At 45.2% G+C, this 17945-nt stretch overlaps 1 protein-coding gene across 3 annotated transcripts in view; it reads right to left on the reverse strand.

Annotated features, from left to right (window-relative positions):
• Positions 1 to 15284, reverse strand: part of LOC119195718 (FERM domain-containing protein 5) — a 54427-nt gene extending 39143 nt beyond the window's left edge. For all 3 annotated transcript variants that reach the window (XM_037450884.2, XM_037450885.2, XM_037450883.2), the window contains exon 1: positions 14918 to 15284. In XM_037450884.2, the coding sequence (XP_037306781.1) occupies positions 14918 to 15019 (102 nt within the window). In that variant the 5' untranslated portion in view covers positions 15020 to 15284. The remainder of the gene's footprint in view (positions 1 to 14917) is intronic.
• Positions 15285 to 17945: the final 2661 nt, after the last annotated feature.

Here is a 17945-nt window from a genome sequence, read left to right on the forward strand (position 1 = left end):
GTCTATTCCCTGTACCTGCTTAGCTCAACTCATCATTACAGTAGAACTACAGCCCACAGGACTCCTAATTGATTTCTGGATTGATTGGATTGATCCACACATAATTGCAGTTCAGTTAGCACAGTTCACAAGCTAAATACTTCTTCTTCTCATCTGATTATTTGCACGATATAGTGCAAAAAGAAACCACAGAGTAGATGTGTGAATGTTTTTCACTGTACTCCAAGTCACACACTATTGAGGCGGCTCCTCTCTTCTTACTCTGCATACGCAGCCAAAGAGGCCAGAGGCAAACAATCACTCTTCTGTTCCAAATGACTTGTGAGACTGACGTGCCGGGTAGCTCTGCAAACAGCACGTCCTTCCCTTCGGCAGCACCTGTTTCACACCCATGGGACAGAGGGAAGCTCCGTGGAACACCACATCTATTGAGAGGAGAGCACCACCGTTGAAACAATCCTTTCCAGACGGCTATTCTGCTGCCATATGGCACACCTCCGCCTGCGTACTCAGCCACAACAATGACACAGAGCTTTGACCACAGGCTAACTTTACTTCCTGAGGTTTTTATTTGTTTAAATTCTGCAGATTTTCAGTATCAACAGAGCTCATATCATGTGAACAGTAAACAGCTGACAACAAATTCTAAAATCAAATATTGATGCTCGAGAGGTCATTTAAAAGTGACAAATGCAGCCGTGATTTCCACTGATTTCAGGCATCGATTGAGCTAAAGGAGGGAGACACTGACAATCAGGGGTTATCCTGGCTATTTAGGGCAGCTTGGCTCGTTTCCAGGTGGTCGACACTCCGCTGCATTAAAAAAAGTCCCTTCAAAATAAAAACACAGGATGAATTTTTTTGTGATTTTTTTTTTTTATTCAAATTTTTATTTTCCCATGCAAAGGCCCGCGACCCATTAAAAACGGGTCCGCGACCCCACCAATTGAGAATCACTGCCCAACATCACAAAGAGCTGAAATAACTACATTTTTTAATATTAATATATTTGTTGTTTAGTTTCTCTATTGATGATATCTTTTTTAAATGGCATCTTGGCCATTACAGCTTCTATACGCCCAATGCGACATATTTTTCTAAGCAACAGTCCCACGGAAAAACACATTTGTATAGAATTACATAATACAGAAATGCATTTGAGATAAATAGTAAGCATTTAATCAGTTCTTAAAATTACTAATGAATAAATGTATCATAAATATAGAAATGTAAGATTTCTGTAAGTGGTATGTAATGGGGCATGACATTTGACTGCAGTAGAAGTAGAAATAAAGGGTGAAACTGCTGAACTATAATGGTTGTAGAACTACATAACAACAAGGATCAGGTGGAAGTCCAAGATCCCAACAATTCAGATGCCTTCCCTTCTAGTAAAAGGGACACTATTTATATATATATTGGCAAACATTACTGTCAATATTTTTAATCGATACACTTCCTGAATTGACCCAGAACCTGCAGTGGACAGCTGGCTTTGTGTCTGTGGCTTGTTGTGTATTTCCACTGGCAAGCCTCTTTGTCCCCTGCATTTGTTCATCTATCTCCTCTCCAGAGACACTCATCTCTTGTGACTGCTGCGCTGACACACACACACACAAAGGAAAAGGAGACTGATTGCATGCATGAATAGTTGTTAGTGTAATCTCCAGGCCCAAATACACGTTGAACAACGGGAGCCAGGCCTTTATTTGATCCTAAAGGTGGAATAAAACATTGACAGATACACAATATAGCATGCAAATATACTATGCAGCAAGCAAACATTGCTAATGCACGTAAATAACTACTCCTGTTAAGCAGGTCGGCCTTTCATCTATGTACCCAGTGGAAAATGATCCAAAATGGTGGGAAAAATAGACTTACGGTGATTTTTCAACTCTAAATACCAAAATCAACCAGCACACCTTCATTCAATGTGTCACATTGAGACAGCTCTCTTCAAGCTCCTTAGGACTTTTTATAATTTCCATAAGCGGATTTGTTCAACTCTTTGCCTCAGCACACCAATGTGGAGACAGTGTTTATCGTCACTCCTTTGAAGAGGGATGAAAGCCGCTAAAGAAGAGCAAGAGCCGGATATCCTGACAGAACGGGTTTCCAAAAACAGGTTCTTCAGGTCAAACCCTGCTGAGTCCTTAGGTGGTCGCGTCATTCTGTCAGGATATACGGCTGGAGCAGGTTGCAGGGAGGACTCAAACGGAAACGATCAGGCACGGCAGACAATCACAAGGGAAGACAGGACAAGGCAGGAAGTGAAGTCACCCAGGAACACAAGAGACATGAAAACTACAAAATAAGACATAGAGCAGACCCAAACCGTGACACAAAGACGTTCATTGGAGGGATGTTTTGCCCGTTATGTGGCAAACACATGAACAGCTTAATGCGGTTTTGCGTTTCGTGTGGTCATTGTTTAGAGTTTTTAAAGGACGCGGACCAGACGGAAACACCAGACATACTGCATCATTGCGTTCAATATTTTAACGAGGGCCACTCAGACGCTGTAACCGTGGACATGTCAAGTCTTCAAATTTGTTTTATAAAATGTAAATGTGTTTTATAAAATGTTAATTTGTTTTCAACAATGTAAATGTGTTTTCTAAAATGTTAATTTGTTTTACAAAATGTTAATTTGTCTCGAGCTTTGTAAAAGTGTTTCATTCTTTGTAATGTTGCTTTGCACTTCAGGGCCACTGTAGTTTTATTATATAAGGACAAAATAAAACATTACTTGACTGTTCATCATAAGGACTGTAGGAACTGACAGCACTTGGTTTAAGTAACTTTAACGGTTACCAAACACATTATTTGTGACGTTATTCAGTCCTCATTCCAGTCAAATGAATAAACTTTAAGTAATAACTCAATCTACTGAAGTAGCATCTAACGCATGAATATGTATAAAGGCACAGCTGGTGAACTGAATAAAGCTAGTTGTCATTTTACCCTTAAAAGCATTTTAAAAACCTCACAAATTAACAATAACATCAAATATTCTTCTTGACAGCGATGACCACACTAAAGTCACTGCGGAGGCAGGATCCCAAAGAGCATCCTAAGTAGGTAAATCTGCAGAGAAGACAAATAGGAGACGGGACACATGGACGGAGGAAATGGGAGTTGGAAGAAGGAGGGGAGAGACGGCTATCATTAGCTCAAAAAAACCTGCAGTGAGGCGGTGTGCAGCAAAACCACACTCCAGTAGATGCAGAATGAATGATGCGAGATGAAAGGGAGAAATAGTAGGAGGACAAAAGAGAGAAAGACGAAAAACGTCTCATAAAACAGCTCACTTTTTCTCTTGAAAAATGCTCCCTTGTGGGGTATCAAACTTAAAGGGTGCAATGATGACTGAACTGAGAGTTTAAGATTAGATTAACTTCTCCACCCCTCTATCACTACTTCTCAACATCACTGATGAAAAGTGTCCCGACTGCACCCAGATTTAAGCTCAGCACCTGCCCTGAAAGCTGATGACACCCACACTATCTACAATTTCCATCACAAAGCAACTTTTGTGTGAGTGCGCAACCAACAATCATTCAAAAGTAACAACATTGTTGGACTGAAAGAGATAAAAGCTGATAGAGACATAGCTGATAATAGAATGTGTCACAGGGTGAGGTCAAATTGGGGTTTTGTCTGCATGTTTTGGTTTATGTTATGTTTATGTTTTGTTTTTTGATTCACAAAACAAATAAAGACACCAACGCTCCGCATCTGAGTCCTCCTTTTAATCCGGTCCTGACAGAACACTCAGGCCAGTATGAACTCAGCAGAGGCGGAACAGATGGCTGCAGCCCTGAGTGCCCAAGATGCCCGTCTTTCCCGTCAGGAGGAATTCCAGACGTCACTGGCTTCCCACATAAGCCTATTCTCGTCCCAAATTCAGGGTGTGCGCGACCTTTTTGTCCAGGACACCACAGCCCCCAGGCCTCCGACAGCGGAGGCTGCCCGTCCCCCGACGGCGGCTGTCCATGGGCCTGGAGGAAGGTTAGCCCCCCTCGAGAAATTTACGGGGGAGCAGGAACTATTCAAGACCTTTCTCATTGACTGCTCCATTCATTTTGAACTAACTCCTCATGCTTTCCCCACCGAAAGATCCAAGGTAGCATTCATCAGAGGTGGGAACAAGTCACTGTTAGGCAAGTCACAAGCAAGTCTCAAGTCATTGCCCTCGAGTCCCGAGTCAAGTCGAGTCAAAGACGAAGCAAGTCCCAAGTCGAGTCACAAGTCAAAGCCAACAAGTCTCAAGTCGAGTCACAAGTCGTTCCATTCTAGTTTCGAGTCATTTCGAGTCCTTTTATTATAGTGGGGACGGGGAACCCTGGGTTATGGTGCGCTGCCTCACAGACCTAGACTACGAAGGGAAGGGTAATGGTGGATCGACTGTGACTGTGTTATAGTACTGTAACGCTCACCCCAATGCTGCAGCGTAAATAAGGAGGCGATGACTGGCTTGCAACTCCGCTGCATTTATTTATATAAAACAACTCAACTTCGGTCACTGTTGGCCGTCACCACGCCGAACGAACACTTCCGCATACACGGCCCCCCAAAACTCGGGTTGTCTCGCGTAACTACAGCTGGTAACAGAGCATAACGTGAACACATGCAACATCTGCATAACTGATTAACTAATAACTTTAACTCAGCTCATTACACTACTTTAAAACGGACGTTGACATAATGTTGGCGAGGATTTCCATCGGAGTCTGAATCCGGGTTCAAAAATCCCGATTTTTGTAACCAGGAACGAGCTGTCTCGTTGATACGGTCAAATGGACTGCAGTGATTGGATGTCGTGCAGGCAGCGCGCGCTCTCTGCATACAGGTGGCGCACATTTTTTTGACAGATGCAGATAAACAGAGCAGCGCGGTGGTGTGAAAATGTTTTCCCCCAGTTTTCATGGGAAGTAGCAAGTCTTCTCGAGTCAAAAGGCTCGAGTCCAAGTCAAGTCACGAGTCATCGGTGTTCAAGTCCAAGTCGAGTTGCAAGTCTTTGTACGTTTTGTCGAGTCGAGTCTCAAGTCATCAAATTCATGACTCGAGTCTGACTCGAGTCCAAGTCACATGACTCGAGTCCACACCTCTGGCATTCATGATGAACCACCTGACTGGCAAAGCCAAAACATGGGCCTCGGCAGAGTGGGCTCGTGACTCCCCACTCTGCTTTTCCATCACCGACTTTAAAGCAGCCTTACAGAGGGTTTTTGACCCACTGTCGACCGACCGCAAAAAGGCTCAGGAGCTGAGCAGGTTGAGGCAAGGCAACAGCTCTGTCTGTGACTACGTCATACATTTCCGCACCTTGGCTGCAGAAAGCGGGTGGAATTCCACAGCCTTGTATGATGTGTTCCTGAAGGGGCTGGCTGCCCCTGTCCAAGACCTTCTGGTGCCTTTGGATCTACCCTCAGATTTAGACTCTCATCGCGCTCGCCTTCCGGACGGATAACCGGCTACGCCAACTCAGACAAGAGCGGAGCAACAGCTCTGCTATGGCTGAAGGATACCCACGCACCCGCGCACCAGGCGGGCCAGACCCCCAACGCGCCCGCCCGACCAACAGGGGCCAATTCGCCACGGAAGAAGGGGGGGTACCTATGCAGCTGGGGAGGGCCCGGCTGACCACAGAAGAGCGACGGCGACGACAGCAAGAAAGGCGGTGCTTTTATTGCGGGGATTCGGGCCATCTTGTTGCGGGCTGTCCAGCCAGGAGACCCACAGTGGTGAGACAATTTGCTGCTCCAGGCTCTGCTTCCCGAACCCTCACAGCAGTCAAGATAATGCACCACACCACCACAGAACTTGAGGCGCTCTTAGACTCTGGGGCTGATGAGAGTTTGTTGGACTGGGGATTAGCGGAGAAACTCGGTATCAAATCCGAACTCTTAGTAAAGCCTATCCAAGCCAAGGCCCTCAACGGAGCAGAACTGTTCACCATCACCCACACCTCTGAACCTCTCGAAATGCACATAAAGAATCATAAAGAGATGATTCGTTTTTATTTATTTCAATCCCCTTCTCAGGCACTGGTTTTGGGACAGCCATGGCTGTTTCGCCACAACCCCCATGTGAACTGGAGAACGGTAGAAATTATAGGGTGGGGGTAGGACTGTGTTGGGGACTGCCTCGACGTCTCGAGTCCGGCAAAGGATATTCCAGTGTTTAACCTTGCTTCTTTTAAATCTACCACAGACTCAGAGTACCCGAACCTGAACACCGTGTCCTCCTGCTATCGCCACCTTCAGGAGGTTTTTAACAAGACTAAAGCCATGTCTCTTCCCCCACATCGGACATATGACTGCGCTATAGAACTGTTTCCGGGCTCTGTCATTCCCAAGGGCCGCCTGTACTCTGTTTCGGGGCCGGAGAAGGAGGCCATGCAGGAGTACATCCAGACTTCACTCAAAGCGGGGTTGATCCGTCCCTCGTCATCCCCAGCAGGCGCCGGCTTTTACATTACATTACATTACATGTCATTTAGCTGACGCTTTTATCCAAAGCGACGTACAATAAGTGCATTTCCACATAGAGATACAAACTCAGAAGAACAAGTAACAAGAAAGTACATTTTTCATCGAATAAGCAGTTTCAAAACATGTTATAAAAAAGTGCCATTGTAAGTACAATTTAAGTGCATTTGTTAGTGCTACGGTTTGCTAGTGTTTTAGTCGGCTTCTTCTTTGTGGCAAAGAAGGACGGGTCCCTGAGACCCTGTATAGACTACAGCCCTCTAAACGACATCACAATAAAGAATCGTTACCCCCTACCCCTCATGTCCTCTGTGTTCGATCAGCTCCGGCAGGCTAAAGTCTTTACTAAGCTAGACCTTCGCAGTGCCTACCATCTAATCAGAATAAAAGAGGGTGACGAGTGGAAGACGGGGTTTAATACCCCAAGTGGACATTACGAATACCTGGTCATGCCGTTTGGGCTAACAAATGCGCCCGCAGTGTTCCAAGCCATGATTAATGATGTCCTAAGAGACTTTTTAGACCATTTCGTTTATGTGTACCTGGATGATATCCTCATTTACTCACCTGACCTTGACACCCATAGAGAGCACGTAACCAGAGTACTTCAAAGACTGTTGGAGAACAGACTCTACGTCAAAGCAGAAAAGAGTGTATTTCATGCAGACACCATCTCCTTCCTGGGCTTCATAGTAGCCCCTGGAAGGGTGCAGATGGATCCGGCTAAAATTAGCGCTGTAGCAGAATGGTCCACACCTGACAGCCGTAAAAGGGTTCAGCGTCGGCGTTGCTAACTTTTACAGACAGTTCATCAGAGGCTTTAGCGCAATAGCTGCCCCTCTCCCTGCTCTTACCGCCTCAAAGGTGCGGTTCCGGTGGTCTCCACAGACGGAGACAGCCTTCCAGAACCTCAAGCGTCTTTTCACCTCGGCCCCCATCCTCACCATGCCAGATCCCCAGCGACAGTTTGTGGTCGAGGTAGACGCCTCCAACGAAGGGCAGTCCTCTCACAGCGGTCTGAGCAGGATGGTAAAACGCATCCCTGGGCCTTCCTGTCGCAAGCCTAACGCCCTGTCTCGACTCTTCGACCCTGTGCCTGTTGCCAAAGAACCAGAAACTATCCTTCCACTAACCTGTTTGGTTGGAGCAGTGACTTGGCAGATAGAAAATGAGGTAAAGCAGGCTAATGGTGAGGCCCCACCACCTAGTGGGTGCCCCGCAACTCAGTTGTTCGTTCCGGTTGAGTTACGCCCACAGGTGATCCACTGGGCCCACACCTCACTGCTTTCTTGCCATCCAGGAGTTCAGAGGACGATGTTCGTCATCTCCTGGAGATTCTGGTGGCCAGGCATCGAGCCGTAGGTCCGGGAGTATGTTGAGGCATGTTTGGTCTGCACCTAGAAGACTTCTTCTAGGTCACGCATGGGACTCTTACAGCCACTACCCATCCCCTCCAGACCGTGGTCAGACATCTCTATGGACTTTGTCACGGGGCTTTCACAAGGTAACACCACTGTCCTCACAGTTGTGGATAGATTTTCTAAGATGGCTAGATTCATTGCTCTGCCAAAACTACCCTCTGCCAAGGAAACGGCGGAGGTAATGATGAACAATGTTTTTAAGATACACGGCTTCCCCGCCACCACCAGAAGTGATAGACAGCGGTCCGGTGTTTAAGGTCAAGCAGCTGTTGGCGGTACACACTCAGGGCCGGGGTAGACAGTACCTGGTAGACTGGGAAGGATATGGACCGGAGGAGAGACAGTGGATCCCATCGCCTTTCATTGTAGACCCTAGCCTCATAAAGGATTTTCATAGGGACCACCCTGAACAGCCTGGGCCGTCAGGAGTCGGCCCTAGAAGGGGGGGTACTGTCAAAGGGTGAGGTCAAGTTGGGGTTTTGTCTGCATGTTTTGGTCTTGTCATTTCAGTTTTATTTTGAAAATAGTAACCTTCCTCTCGTTTCAAGTCACTTGCCCTTCCTCATGTCATCAGTCGAATCGTCTCCCCTGATTCCTGATTGTGTCCACCTGTTTCCCATTACCCTCATGTCTCTTATAGTCTGCGTCTCCCTTTGTCTTGTGCCTGAGTGTACCACCTTGTGTCCACCTAAGCCTCGCCACAGCCAGAGGAATAAATTTGCCTTGTCTTGGAACAATTAGCCTTTTTGTTTTTCCTCTGTTAAGAGTGACCTTTTGTTTGAGTTTTCTTAGAATTGTTTTTGGCAGAAACGCTTATAGCTCATAGCCGTTTATGTTTTGTTTTTTGATTCACGAAACGAATAAAGACACCAACACTCCGCATCTGAGTCCTCCTTTTAATCGGGTCCTGACAGAATGCGGATTGCATGCAAATCTTACAATTATCAGCCTGCCGTTTTGCAACAACCTCAACTGTTCTGCTGTTTTTCACTGTGATAGTAGGAGCAAATGCCTGCGTTTCCTCATTAGTCTGCAGAGGCACAGGGCCTTGAAGTACAAGAGAGACAATGGCTGTATTCTCTTATACAGCAGAGAACCTTCTTGCCCAAAGAAAAACTGGATGAGAGTGATTAGGACCAAATAGGGAGGCTGAGACGAATAATGAAATGTTCGACTTTCAATAGCAGCCGAGAAAAATGTTTGTATTTTGTCTATTACGACTTTCTGGAGGTGTATGAGTTAGTTACACCACAGTAAAAATAGAGCAATGATGTCGTAGTAAATTATAAACAATCAGAATACATTTCTGTTTCAAATTGCAATGATGCAAACCTTTTGTAAAACACTCATACATACTAGAAATACATCAGTAACTGATATGAAATCAACCATTCGTGCCCTCAATTGGCAGCAGTCTGCAAAGTGGTTGATGATGGTCTAAAAACAAAACAAAAAAATCTCTGCACCATATTATGTATCACTATAAAACTCAACCCAACACAAGCAAAGATTGTTGTTTTGTCCCTCTACACTTAATGCTGAACCTGATGTACCATTGCATTCAATTGCAGTTTGAGAGCAAATTGTTCTCACACATTTTTAAGGTCAGTGTTTGAAAACAGCCCTTATCTGATAAACTCCCTGGCTTGAGGCGGGCCATCACTCCTGTGCATCATAGCTGCAGGTTACAAACACCCTTTGTTATCTGTAATTGATCAAAGCAACACTGTTTTTCACCTGTTTAAAAGAGTTAAGCTTTCCGAGACTCTCTGCAATCCCCACCAAGAGTTGCACTGCGCGTGTTAACTCATTTATAAAGCCACTGAAGATCAAGCTGTGCAGTCTGTTTGCATTACTCTAGCTTCAGGCTATCTTGTGTTAAAGTCAACCGTCAGCTAATATATGTATATATGGGTGTACAACAGCAACATTGTATATACGGATGAAAGTGCAGATAGTGGTTATAGTGTGATTGAGGTGCTGGCTGACTGATTAGCTGTTCATCAGAGAGATGGCCCGAGGGAAGAAACAGTTTTCGTCCGGTGGGTTTGCCGTACTGTGCTCTGAATATGAATATACTGCTCTTGGAAGAGGTTTAACATTCAGGCTTCCAGGTGGAGAATAACCCGAGGCGCATCTGCGTTTCTCTTGGTCACACAATACATCCCAGAGAACACAATGGCGAGCTCAGCAAACTGCCACCAACACACTGACAGACCGCCTTCCTGCTCTCTATCCAGCCCACACACACACACACACACACACACACACACAAAGAGACACTGGAGACTATAAGAGGGACATTTAGTGAGACAATTCCCAAACAAGTTCTGCAACCACATTTAGGGGCTCTACCCTGCTTATCTACTCAAATGTTTTTCCTCCAATCAATTCAATCTCTGGTTCAATCCACGGCTCCACTCCAGGTCGACGTGTCCTTTGACGAGACGCTTTAATCCAAATGGCTCCCGCAAGTTGTGCCTTCAGTGTATGAATTGGTATGAATGGTTAATTAGGGTCCTGGTGGGCAGGGGGCACCTTGCATGGTAGCCCATGCCGTCAGTGTGTGAATGGGTGATAGTGGGTTAATTAGGTGACTTGCAGTGTGAAAAGCACAAGTGGTCAAAAGACTGTGTCATATAGTCCATTTACGATTTAGACTCTTGGTTCGATGCAGTGCAACAAATAGAGAAAAGTGTTTCTGTGAGCTTTTAAATGAGTGCTAAGGCAAAGATACATTTGGCATCTCATCTTTCATCAGCTAAGCTCCCACATTAATCCCAGTGCGCCAATGCAGGTCAAGCAATTTTGGATTGCGGTAATACCCTGTCGGAGTATCAGAGCTGTGTGAGAGACAGTAATAACAAGGACCAAAAGATCAAGGACCAGATTCAAAGGCACCAAAAGAGCATGAGCCCTTTACAACCTTGACACAATTATTATAGAAAGGACATGTATGATAAAGCACAACTGGCAAGAGAGTGCTCCCACATATCAAATCCCCAATCGTCGAGCCCTGCCCTGCTGTGTAGAAGCCGCTGTCATGTAATCCGTAATCACAACCAGCCATGCGCCACAGGTTCAGCCAATCGTGATGCTGGTGCGCAGTGATGCTGGTAAACACAAGTGACGTTCTCCGGAGGTTACTCTTCATGAAACATTTAGGCCTAGCACACATTTTAATCATTCATATGAAGCTCAGTGTGTCAGCCTCGCTGGGCTCTGAACAAAACACACCTGCACACGGACGCTCGCAGAAGTATGCAGACTTCCAACCTTGGATTATAGTAAATCTGGCGAAGAACACTTCTCAAGGTCCTGACAAAGTAAAGTCAGCAAAGACCTTCAGTCACCAGGGATCATTGAAGTGTCAGAGGTAAAACTGTTAGAACTACATAGAAAACAGCTGGCTGCATTTAAGAATAAGACCTTGAGTTAACATTATTTTGTCTCACTTCGATACATGAATATCCGAATAAACATTTTACAGAAAACTAAAAAAAGGGAAATTCAATGCATATAGAGCGGTAACTCGTGGCGTTTGCCGCCGGGCTCTGCGGCACTGGCTGCGTGGCGTGGGGCGCCGGGCTCTGCAGGTGCCAAGTGCCGGAAACTGCCCCCTGGCGACCTCACCTGAGGTCAGCGTGGGGCGGTGGGAGCGGCGGCGGGAGCGGCGGCGGGAGCGGCGGCCGGAACGCCTTCCGGTGTCTCCGGGAAGGCCGGTGGCGTATGCCAAGAAGGCAGCTGGGGATCCCTGGTAAATGCTGGGCCCGAGGTGGGCCCTGCAACGTACAGCGGGCGGCCCACCTGCCAGAACGGGTTCTGGCGACCCCACTCCGCTGAGTCCTTTTTTGGTCTCGTCATTCTGTCAAGGCGGCTGCTGGTGCGGATTGCAGGGAGGAGTCAAACGCAGAGTTTTCAAACTGGTGCGCTTTATTCTAACACAAAACCGAGACGTGCTCCAACAACGGGTAAAACTCAACAATGACGAAACAGCGGACAACAGGCACACAGGGCTTAAATACACTAGGGAGGTGCAGGTGATTGGACACAGGTGGAAACAATCAGGCAATCACAGGACAAGGCAGGAAGTGAAGCTAACCCAGGGACACAAGAGACATGAAACTACAAAATAAAACAGGAAGGAGAACCAAACCGTGACAAATAGTGCACAAGTGTTACAAAGCTCTGTTCTATTAAAGCATTAAAGCATCCCAGTACGCCGTGAGTGAGCCACCGTGTAAAATAGCAGAAACTGGTCTTATTGAGAGCCATTGTTGATTCTTTTATACACTCTTGTGCTTTTCAATTCTGTGGCACGTCCACTCGGGTATTGCAGCTCCACTAGTATCAAAAATCCTTCAAAGATTCCCAGCCAAGAATGCAATTGACAATCTTCTAGCTATTCATGCAAGTTTTAAATGCAGATTATCTATGAAAACAGTGACGTCAAAGAGGGTATAAAAAAATGGATGTGTGTCAGGGGATCAGTTGGAAAGTTTCCAAGAAGATTTTTCCCGGTTGGTGTGAGTGTGCCATCAGTTACATCACCACCACTGCCCTTAAATGCCATTCAGGAAATAAATTAACTTCCTGTGAGTGCTAAAGGCAGAGTCTTTGTGGCTTTTGGATGGGAAAACCCTGAACAGTGAGTGATCTCATATTGTGTTGGGGTAACTGTGGAGTTACCGTAGCAACAGCTGAGACGCTGGGCCCATGTTTCAGAGTAAAGCATCCTCAATACAAACACACACACAGGCTCCCATCCCCCGCTCGTCTCCTCACAGAAATATTAGCAGACCTAAGCAGATCTGGTTCAGCCCTGGTCACTAGTGAAAGGAAAGTCTTCCACCAGCTCTTAATGATCTTGGTGCACACTTCATAACACACATTCTTTCTACTTTAGGGTGGATTATTGACCTGAAAGTTGTTGTAAAATCCTAAAAGAAAACGCCTTATTGGAACGCTATGAGATGTGTGTAGGCTATCATTAACGCTGCGGCTGGAAAGGAGTGAGTCAGTTCACTGTGCAGACAGACAATGAATGAATTTGTGTCTTTCCTCACCCTCTAAAACAGCCACGCAGAATAGAGTATGGAGTTACACACCACAAACAAATAAGAGTGTATATTGTATTTATAGTGGGAGAATCCACTTCTTGCATTTGATTAACCATATGGTACTTTCTTTACATGAGATTCACCTGTTATTCAGACGTGACACAAATAACGGACATTGCAGAAGAGGCCTGAGGGCAACAGGGGAATTCAGGCACTTCCATCAACCTGGGACTGGATGAGAGCAAAATCTACACGTCTGTGTAATGATAAGTGCTCCTCCTCCAAACATAGTAGGGAAGATCCATAATTCATTAAAGCAAGACTTGCAATAAAGCTTTAAGGATGGACACATGTTGTGCCCTTCAAAGCGTGCAATGCTCAGCAACAGCACTTGAATATTTTGTATGCGAGTTTCTGCAGGAGGACATTTGTGCTGAGGATGGTGGTTCAAAAATGTAGACACAGAGGGGATGTCTCTGTCATTAAGGGAATAATGTCAGAGAACAGAATGGGGCTAAAATAAGCAAATCTGAATTTGGAGCCATTAAACAGTTAAGGAAAACAGGTCTGGTGGTAATAAATTCTCACCCACGTGAAACAGGTAAGGAAGGTGAAAAAGAGAAAGAGGAGCAGACATAAACCCATAGAGATGGAGATTATGAGAGACTATAAACATATGACCTAGTTATGCCTCTTCATTAGTAGGTATCCTGGGTCATTTTGTTTTTTAGCCGGCCAGGAGCTCAGATGGGAAGAAAGAGCAAAGGTTTGAACTAAATGAGGACTAAACTGTAGCAGTACATCGTCATTCAGTGGATAAGCCCGCTCCCTGAAGCAAGATGGTCAGGATGCCACACAGTCAAAGCAGAGGCGGCGTATTCTCCTCTTTCCCTCCCGATCTTCCAGCCTGCTGACGTCAGCCACCTAGACCACACAACTCTGCTGCAAACAGCACACCTGCTGGCTTCATAGTCCATCTGGCCCGGGTCCATCGCTGGCTCGGCTCACTAAGCAGAAATGCAGGTCTGTTTACAACCTGGGAACTCACTCACCACCCTACAATATGGCAGTATCTATTTCACGCTTGCTCTCGGGAGAGAAGAGGAGCTATTGCTGTACAGCCTGCTGCTGATAACCAGTATCAAAAGAGGCAAGAATCCTGCATGTCTTATTAATGTTTGATTGCTTTAGACTGCAGGTTAAATGTCCCCTTTGTATGTTGTGGAGCAAGTTAAATGGGTCTACATGTTGCTGACTAGTCAGGGAATTCTCTTAGGATTTTCTTACACTCCTCAACTACAAATACACAGCATCCACAAAAGGGACAATTTTGTGTCGTAATTGAAGTGACAGGTTCTCTTATCTACTTCCGTAGGAAATCAGCATGAACATAAAACTGCACATCAAAGCGGTGCTTGGAGAGACGAAGGGCCCTCACTTTGTTTTCATCTTTACAAGCAATACATGTCGCTGACAATTTCATTGGTTTGTTTTCCACTGTGTCCCCACAGTGTGGTGGTTATGTTGCACACTCGTTCTGCCAGCTTACAACCTGGAAGGGCCACATGATGTAACTTAGTGTGTTCTCAAGAGCAGCGACAGGCTCCCTCACGTGCATTATGGATGTCAGTGGTTCAGAGGGAAGTTGCGCCACTCAATTACTCACAATTAATATCAACAAGCAGTAATGCGACATGAAACGAGGAGAGAGAGAAAAACTGACACATGAGAAAAAAAACAGTCAATGTCCCTAAAATAACATTTAAAGCCGCCTTTCGTTATTCTAAATTACGAAAATAACTCCGCATATTCCTATTGAGCCACCAGCAGCGGGACATATGCGGGCACATGCCCGTCCTTAATCGGCTCACACACTCGCCAGGTCGTACACCATCGCATCGCTGAGCATGGAGCCTTATGGGGTCGACAGGTGACTCACCTGAATGGTGCACGTGTATTCCGTATCGTCCAGCAGTCGGACGGTGCAGCTGTATTCCCGCTCAAGATTCCTGATGCTGCCACTCATGAATCGGCTCAACATCTTCTCAGAGAATCGCTGCTCAGCCGCGTCTAGGACCAGAACAATAAACTCAACAGCGGCGTGCTGGTGAATGTCACAATGAGAACGATCCCCGGTCTCCTAAACTACCGGCACCTACGGATTCTTCCGCCGAGGCGTGCACCATTGTTGTCCCGTTAACTTGTTTTTTTTTCGTGCAACGGGGGCCCGAAGGAAGGAGAAGAATACAAGGATGCCCGCATCTAGATCCAGAGGCAGCTCAGCCTTGTGTGTGTGAGGAGGGGGGGATTATCTCTCACCATTCACCGCCGCTACTCGAGCGAGTGGGCGGGTCCCAGTGAGGACTGACGTCAGAGTGAACCAACGGGAACGTGTGAGGCTTTAATATACAATATTGTTTTTCTTACCTCGCAATGTGGCTAACAGCTATGGAAGACAAAAAAAATGACTTAAGTATAAATACATAATTAAAGGAATACATGTATAAATAAATGCGTAAATACACGTATGAATAAATAAATGCTTAAATAAAAGATGTAATATAAGTTTACACCTAAACAGAACATAGTTAAATAAATCGATTTCTACATTTCTGTATTTCTTCATTCATTTATTTCTACGTTTCTGTATTTCTTCATTTATTTATGCCTGTGTCCGTATGTAAATGAGCTCAAGGGGGCTGAACCTCATTCTTGAGCAGGATTGGTCAAATAGAAGAGCGAGACAGAAGCAGTCGGTCCCAGCACTTCGCTCCTGTAGATTATCTAGAAGCTGCTAGCAGCGCTCATGGCTTTTACTGGGCGAGATGTGTCTGAGCAGCTTGGGAACTGTGAGTTCCTGTTTAACGTGCAGGCAGCGTAACAACAGCAGTTGTTTAGCTCACATTTCCCAAATGCTGTTGTTCAAAGTGCCAACATACTAATGTTGTATTAAACTGTTAGATAGCCATGTAGCGTTCACCGAGAACTGCACACACAACGTCACACCTGGCACATGTGGCCGTGTAAATGTATGTGTATATGTATACATATGTGTATATATATTATATGAGATATTTATTTATATATATTAGGGCTGTCAAATGATTAAACATTTTAATCAAATTAATCAGAATCTTCAGTGGATTAATCAGAATTAATCACTATTTGCAATTACACCTTAATCCTAACCATTTTTTCTTTCTGAAATGCATACCAAAGATAAATAACAGGACACATATACATAATTATCATTATTATCATCATTATTATTTTTTACATAAATACTTGTTAATGATATTTGACTTGGTTTCATTCATTCCAGAAAATAATCAAATCAATGTTATTTGATTTCCCTGCATGGCTCTAGCAGGGTCTCAAGCTTCTGCAGTTTATCCCACTCTGCTGCGGTCGGCAAAACGAGTTTATGCTCCTGATGGTCCAGGCCTGCGATGACCAGACATGTCAACCCTCCCGATATTTCCGGGAGACTCCTGAATTTCAAAGCCCCTCCCGAAGATTTCCCTGGACCGACCTTTCTCCCGAATTTCTCCCGATTTCCACCAGACAATGATAAAAGTTACACCTTGAAGTCGAACGGCAATTAGAACGTAAAAAGATGAGACTGGCGCTGCAAGGAAAACCGCTAGCAACCCCCCGTCGATCGCCAGCACCCCCCCACGTTGACCGCTAGCACCCGCACCCCCCCGGTTCTTTTGAATTGGCAAGTATGGCGATGACGGCCTCTTTATTTCTGCTCACGCGCTTGACCATTCGAATTCCAACGTGTTGGAACATTTTGCTATTGTGTTGGTCAAATGATCTGAGGTTGATTTTGTTAATGGCCTGCGAACATTCAGCGTGGACTGGCGCAAACGACTTGCTGAACCTGACAGCCTGACATATGCCTACAGGTGGCAGTAATGTGTTGTATAGGATGAAGTGCATTCCCTAAAGGAAGAGGTACTTTCCTGACCTGAATAATTTGTCACACTGCGCATGCGTGAAATGTGTTTAAAAAAATGACGTAATTAACAACAAACAACTAATTAACGTCGTTAACGCGCTATTTTTGACAGCCCTAATATATATATATATATATATATATACACAACATGCATATACATATACACGGCCACATGTGCCAGGTGTGACGTCATGTGTCTGCGGAGGTGATATTGGTTGGTTTGCGGTTCTAGGTAGTATGCTTCCTGCATGAGGAACACAGTTGTTTCGTTTACATGCTGTGACCTCAGCGGGGGATTAGCTAAATCATAAGAGCCCCTGTGTCACACACACACACACACACACACACACACACACACACACACACACACACTAGAACAGGCATGCTTTCCAGTGCACGTGGTGCCCGGCAGCAAAGGGCCCCGGCGGTGAAGGGCCATCATGACCCTCCTGCCATCCCAAGATTTGGCAGATTTTTCATGAACGTAATCCCCATACTCAGCTTTGCTGTCCATTCCCTAAATTCATGTTCCTTACAGAAACAAACAGGGTTACTAACGGTTTCAGATGTGTTGCAACGAAGCATTGTTACGACAAAGAAATAAACGACCAAACACACATTTCCTTACTTTATGTGCTACGTTTCTGAGTGTGATACAAGTGTGACTCACAAGACATTTTAAACATACATGTAGTGTCTCGTTACACCTTGATTAGAACTGGTTGGTACCGTGACTTGTTTTTTGGTAACTTCATTTATTCTTGGCTCTTGCTGCCCTTCTTCACTTTATTTTTTAAATAATCCAACATTAAGGATACAGGGTTTGCTCCTTAACTCCCTGTAGCAACAACGATGCTTGCCACTTTTATGAAACTACTTAAAGCCAATCCTTTCTGGAAACTTTTGGAGCTGTTAACACTGCAAGGAACCGTTTCCTTACTACTGGTTTATTTGGACTTAGAAAAGGGCCAACAGAACAGCTACCTATTTGTTGAGTAATAAC

Source organism: Pungitius pungitius, chromosome 6 (assembly GCF_949316345.1).
Source record: "Pungitius pungitius chromosome 6, fPunPun2.1, whole genome shotgun sequence".
NCBI lineage: Eukaryota > Metazoa > Chordata > Actinopteri > Perciformes > Gasterosteidae > Pungitius > Pungitius pungitius.